This window comes from Cicer arietinum, chromosome 2 (assembly GCF_000331145.2).
Source record: "Cicer arietinum cultivar CDC Frontier isolate Library 1 chromosome 2, Cicar.CDCFrontier_v2.0, whole genome shotgun sequence".
Taxonomy (NCBI): domain Eukaryota; kingdom Viridiplantae; phylum Streptophyta; class Magnoliopsida; order Fabales; family Fabaceae; genus Cicer; species Cicer arietinum.
In genome coordinates this window covers 10,865,083-10,872,226 of record NC_021161.2, presented here as the reverse complement: position 1 = coordinate 10,872,226, position 7,144 = coordinate 10,865,083, and the positions used below count along the sequence as shown (strand labels likewise).

Sequence of the window (7,144 nt, the reverse complement as noted above, 5' to 3'; positions counted from 1 at the left end):
GAGATATAATTATCGTATATTTTGTTAAAGTTACAAATTCAAATTTTAAAACTTCTTATATCTTTGATAAGAAACATATAAAAGAGATAGTTCATAAAAATTTTAGCAAATAAAAAAGAATAGCTACCGATTATGTTCGTATACTCAATTCCCTAATTATGAAAACTTCAAAGTATGCTTCCAACTATAGAACGTAAATTCCAAAGGTAAGATAGCACAATCATGTGATAATTAGACATGATTGTTTTACCATATCCAACATTTCTTCCATTTTTAGTCAATGTGAAACTTAACCACTCACAATTAAACTCAACAGTCGAGTAGATATAGAACTATACAGTTGAAGGAGAACTTAATGATTGATTGATACTACATATACCAACAAGATGCGTCTTCTTTCGGTAACTAAAAACAGTAATACTCCACATTTAAGCGTGCTTATCTTGGAGCACTCATTGGATAAGTAACTTTCTATAGGAAGTTTTTCATAACATGCGTGAATGAAGACAAAATGCGACTTGTGTTGGTTTGTGAGGAGAGTCGAGAATTTTGAAAATAGTCTGGTTCCCATTAGAAGAGCATAATCACTCTCGTAGGTGTTTTCATCCTTTAGCATGCTTGTTAGCATGTTAACTTTCTCTTTATAACGAGTTGAAGTACTTCGAATACTCCATTTACAAACATTATTTGTTTATTAAAAAAAATGTTTTCCATTAAAAAGGGGAATAATCCGATTCAATTTAGACACCTCATTAAGTATAATTAACATTCAAATAATTAAATACCACATATAAGAAAAATTGTATAATTAAACTACAACAACAACAAAATTATATGATTTTCTTTTTCTCAAAAAAGGTCTTCAAGTGCCATAATTGCAACCCTGCTACTGAGAAGCAGACAAGAAATGAAACAAAACTCAACCAGAACATTTTGGTGTCTGTTGTGTAATTGAGCATTAGCATTTGGTCATTTCTGAAAACATAAAAATAAAAATGATAAATTAAAATAAAGTTATACACCTGAAAATTGAATTAATTAAAATAGACAAACAAATGTAAATGCTTACTCTTCACGAAGATATAACATCTCATCCATAATAGACACGGCAACTTTATGCAAATAAATTACATCTAGTGCCATTCTCTGTCACATTTAGAGAAATCGAATCACTGCATGAAATCTTTTTCTTCTAATATAACTTTTTCAATGATTACCACTTCAGAAACAATTGTAAAAATCTAAAAGAATATATATTTGATTTTGGAATGAAGACATGCATATATAAAAAAACAATTTTAAAAAATAAATAAATATAAGATAATATATCAGATGGAAATTACAATGGTATGGTATCATGTCATACAATAGTAGACATTTATTATATCTCAATATAAAATTGGCTTACAATCCTAATGATAGTGCATGTTTTTTAAAATATTTTTCTATAAAAAAATATATCTATATTACATCTCAATATAAAATTGGTTACAATCCAAATGATGATGCATGTTATTTATTTTCTTTTTTTAACAAACTTTTATGAGATGTTTGGAAGAAGGAACTTTTTGGCCTAACACTACATTATAATTAATATATATTTGAGATAAAAATAAATAAAAACATGTTAACACATTTTAATTACACGTAATTCATTTTTAATCCTCTCCACACAAAATCCCTTCCAAACGGATCTAGTGTGAGTGTGTGACATGTGATTGATAGAGTTTTGAGTGCCAAATAGTAACAACAAATTTTTTAGTGTTATTTTTACATGTTATTTTTATAATTCAATTAATACTTTCTTTATCTCTAAATATAAAACTCCTTTTAAAATATATATTTGCCTCTAAATATAGACCATTTGCAATTTTCTTTTTACAAATATATCTCTTATTAATAATATCAAATTATTTTAAAATATAAAATATAAAATATTAACTTTAAATACATCTATACACAACTTAATTTAATAACAATTATACAGAGAAACTACATTACCAATTTTTTTTAATATATATAAATATATAGCATATCGTAAATTGTTATAAATATTAAATAGAAACTTACATCAACGAGGTTTCTCTTTACAATATTGGGGTAATTAATGGTTGCTACTCCAGTTTTCCACTCCAAATCAACAGAGAGTGTTACTTGAGGATCGTCATTTGTATCAACAAAGCATACCGAGTAGTCGCCACTTTGATATGCCGTAAATGCAAACTGGCCTGATTGAACACCCTCTGCAACATGATATGGGGCCCTACCTCCATCAGTAGACACCTAATCAAAACATTCACAATTAAACATTAATTCAACTTCATTTATCATTTTCTGTTTATCTACTATTTTTCTCTACTAATTGCAATAACTAATTTCTACATATGATTATAGAGTATCTACAAATAGTTTTCCCTTGTAATTGAATATTCTTCCGACTCTAAATATCCATAATGCTAGATCAATTTAAAAGTTGATGTATCTAATCTAGATAACATAGTAATTTGTATATATACACTCAAACTGGAATTGAACATGTTAAAACAATATTGGGATCTGCAATTGGAATTAATAAAAAAAACAAACAATTGTAGAGAAAAAGTGAAAATCAATAACGTTTTGCGTTTTCTGCTGAAAACGGATAAAGTTCTGAACTGAAATACCGGAAAACCCAAAAAACCAGAAAAGGGAGAAAGTTCTTGATTTTCTGCTGAAAAATAATGTTTTGAAAACCAGAAAACGGAAACTGATTATAGTTCTCCGTTTTCTGCAGTTTTGAAAAAACAATTTTCAAACAATGCAAACGAGAATTAAAGAAGGATAAGAGAAGAATAACACTCAGAATTTACGTGTTCGGTATCAATTGATGAGACCTACATCACGGGCAAGCAAACAAGATTAATCCACTATTAATGATTAAACTTTACAAGATTAAGACTTTCTCAAGATTGATCTCCTAATATCTATCACTGTTTATGAACCATCAATACTGTTTTTTCACTCAATATTTATTTTCTTTCTTAATATTTCTTTTCTGAATTTCTATGAATCATGAATCGCATATGTCTCTCTTAGTTTCCAGCTATTACTGCTACTACAACCACCCTTTTAGCTGCTACCATATTACAGCTTTATTTATAGTATACAAAAACAAACTAACTATAACCATCTCGCATAATTAACTTGGCCTAAGGTAGTTATAACAACTACTAAAGGTTAATCAATTTTAGTTAGATGATTTGAAGCATACATTCACATAACACCAAATCACATATATGAGTCAATGAAACTTGGACCCAAGGTCGCTAATTGTCATGTGCATTCACCTCAATTGTATATAGTCTCACCAGTGAAGTGTTCCAAAATTTTTATATAGATATAATTAAATAAAGGTGATTTTTTTATTAAATATATATGTTTTTAGTCTTTACAAAATTATAATCATTCAAGTTTAGTTTTTTTAAAAAAATTTATTCACTCTTAATCTCTATTTTGATTTTAAAGGAACTTTTTTTAGAGATTAAACATATCATTTTTTACAAACACTTTTCAAAATAAATACTAAAAGTAAATAAAAAAAGTTATAGATTAAAAAGTTGACAATGTTTTTATGAGAATCAAAAATAAAATTTTATAGAGATTAAAAACGTATTTTACTTTTTTCTTTGATATATAATCATCTAGATGTATTAATTATTCATATGTCAGTAATTAAATTAAAAATATTAAAAAAATTCGTTAAAATATATATTTTTACAACATTTTATTCAATTTCATAGGTATTAATCGTTATACATAATGCTATCATATGTAACGTTATTTAAAATATAACTCGTCGTCATTTTTTAGTTAAAAAATCAGAGGGAGAAATTAAAACTGTCGGCTTTTAAAATAAAGAGACCAATTTCGATTAAAACTAAACAAAAATAACAAGACTAAAATTACAATTAAACCTAAATAATTTCAACAATGGTTGATGACAAAATCAATAACTATTACTTCTAACGCATATTATTTGTTATAAGTATAGGTATCCAAAATAATTCGTGATTAAAATTATATAATTAAAGTGAACCATCACAATTTCAATAGAAAATATTTTAAAATTTCAACAAAATTATGATACTTAAAAAATAAATGAATACCCGAACATCGATGATGTGGTTAGCAGGCAAAGGGTGACCATTGTTGGAATTGACGATGGAGTAGTTGCCAACGACCATCGAACTCTTCTTTACGTTTTCGGAGAAGCATCTATTGGTTTTACCATGTGGCAAATCAAATCTCATGGATTCAACTGAATATGAAAACAAACCCAAAGCTACACCAACAAGAAAGAGCAAATAGGATTTTCGAGTATTGAACTCTAACATATTCATGGTAGTAATGAAATGAGACAAAGAAAGTGAACAATCAAAAACACACTCGTAGTTTCTAGTATGTGTTTGATTTGTTGCTCTAAACAGTGGGGGGTTGAAAGATAATTACATTTAATGTATACTATATCATGTGTTTGTCCAAATTTGGTTGTTAATTCATCTTTTGTCGAAATCACGCTTTTATTTGCTTCTTATTTTGAATTTTTTATTTTTTTTTATAATTCTTGTTTTGGTATGATGTAGTATTATTTTAAAGATTTAATGGATATTAATTGTTGACCAGGGCAACTAATTAAGTTTAATATTGATTTAAAGATTTAATGGATATTAATTGTTGACCAGGGTAACTAATTAAGTTTAATATTGATTTAAAGATTTAATGGATATTAATTGTTGACCAGGGTAAATAATTAAGTTTAACATTGATTGACGCACAATAAAAATTTACTATTTTTATTTACTTATTTTTTTTACAAATCCACTATTTTGCTGTGCTATTTATTATTATAAAGATATTTTGATTTTTCGTATGTTTTAAAAAAAGTAATATTGATTTTTAATGATTGTCACTGTTAAACAGATTTTTACTAATATATGTTCCATAAACCCCTAAAAATAATATAGCGAAAGAACTTATAGGTATTTTATAAAAAATAATAACTGCAAAACATTTATTTAAAAATATATATTTGGTCATTATTAATTTAATTTTCTTTTTTCTATTTTTAATCAATAAAAGGAAGAATCATTTGTATATCAATTTAATATTCTTTCCTTACTAATATATCATTGTATATTTTTAATATAATAATATAATACTTATATGCAATTTGTTAATTTAATATTCTTTCCTTACTCATTGTTTAAATATAGCTAAGAATCATTTCCATTTATTTCATTTAATAGATTTTCCCTTCCTCACTCTTTAGTCTTTTTTTTTGGTTTGACACACACATTAAAAAATAATGAAATTAAAAAAAATATGGACTTATTTACCCTTACAGCAATGCTATATAGTACCATAGACTTTTTCACGAGTAAATTACGGAGGCTAAAATATTAAGTTGGGAAAATTAACCCTTTTGTATTAAAATAGTCAAATTAATTAAACAATGACACATATCTATTTGCCTTTAATTAATGTTTTTCATCTTAATTAACAATAAGCATTTCCTTATCCCTATTTGTTGTTTTTATTATTTAGTATATTTTTCTCAAATTTCCAATAATTTATTACATTTAATCTCAAATACCCTCACAATTTATAATTTTTCATATTCTTTCCCACTAAAAATTCTATAAAATGCACCAAAGATTTACATTGCATTGTATCCCTTCTTATGGGTTGATTTTTTTTTTTCTTTTAGGAATCTGATATAAAACGTTTAACTTAACAATATCAACATTTGTCAGTTGAGCTATAACTCAAAGACTGACTTTATTGCTTTTAATTAATCATTATTCACTACTCATTTTCTTATTTGTGTCAGTTAAATGACTTGCATATTTTTAATAATAACGTTCAGTTGTATCTTAATTTTTTAAAGAATTAAAATTAAAATTAAAATAATGTTTAGTTGTATTTTGATTTTCTAAAAGAATTAAAGTGTTAGGACAAAACTCAAAAAAATTAAATATCAGAGACGGAAGGAGTAGTATTTATGACATAAAATTATTATACTTTCTTTATCTCATAATAACTATAATATTTGTGAAAATAATGTTGCAAAATGAATGTCAAATTTTAATGTATATAAATTATATTTTTTCAGCTATACTCTCTAATTAACCGTGTCTACATAACTTCAAAGTTTTTTAGCATAGAATTGAAAATGTTGATGCATGATTATGATCCACTAACATGTCAACTATGTCGGCACATCGAACCAACAATCCTCTAACAATACTATTAAATGAAAAAGGAAAACAAAACAAAGAATTGAGGGTAACAAAATCAATGAACGCAAAGAGAAAGACTAGTCCAATTGTAGAAAAAGTCTTCCCTAATACAATTTGACATGGAGCCCCACCAAATAAATTCATTGCTAACAAACCCTTCATTAGACAAACTATCAACAAAGTCCTTGAATGAGGCACATTCAACTCATCTACAATGATACTAGATCTCTAATTGTCCTTCCAAAATGGATATTAGAACCATCACCAAATATCATTGTGTCATCTACAAAAAAGACAAGGGATTATAATTCCAAAATGTATATGTTTAAATTCATCACTAAGTATTGGTTGATAGGCTAGCTATTGTTGCTCTCAAGATTATTTCTGAACACTAGAGAGGTTTATATTTTTTATTTTATTTTATGGTTAGAAGGTTTATTCATGCATTTGCATCACTTATGAAGCAATAAACCTTCTTGATAAAAAAACCTTTGTAGGTAATTTTTTCCTCAAGAGATATTAGAAAGGCATCTTATCAACAATAGGCATGTTGATGGCATGATTGGCCCTACAGGATTAAGCTTAAATGAATGAGTAATCCTTAATATATTAAATTATTTCTTGAAATTCTTAACCTTAGGTAGATGTTTAAATTTGAGTTATATTACCAATACTTCGGTGATGCAAATATCATTATTAATAAATTTTAGTTCCAAAATGTAAGATTAAGCTTGAATGAATAAGTCATCCTTAATATATTACTGGTAAGATGTATGAGACAGTTTTTCAAATTTACCTTTGTTAAAACTCACTTGCAACTTTTAATAAAATTTTGATATAAAATTAATAAGTATGACCAATGTTAT

General features: G+C 26.1%; 1 protein-coding gene across 1 annotated transcript; it reads right to left on the bottom strand.

Annotated features, from left to right (window-relative positions):
- Positions 1 to 706: 706 nt before the first annotated feature.
- On the bottom strand, positions 707 to 4,581 carry LOC101508924 (transmembrane emp24 domain-containing protein p24delta9-like). The gene is made up of 4 exons (XM_004490042.3): positions 4,146 to 4,581; positions 2,071 to 2,283; positions 1,070 to 1,146; positions 707 to 975 (listed from the first exon to the last, which is right to left on the bottom strand). Exons 1-4 carry the CDS (start codon positions 4,377 to 4,379, stop codon positions 831 to 833), a joined length of 669 nt encoding a protein of 222 aa, XP_004490099.1. The 5' UTR covers positions 4,380 to 4,581; the 3' UTR covers positions 707 to 830.
- Positions 4,582 to 7,144: the final 2,563 nt, after the last annotated feature.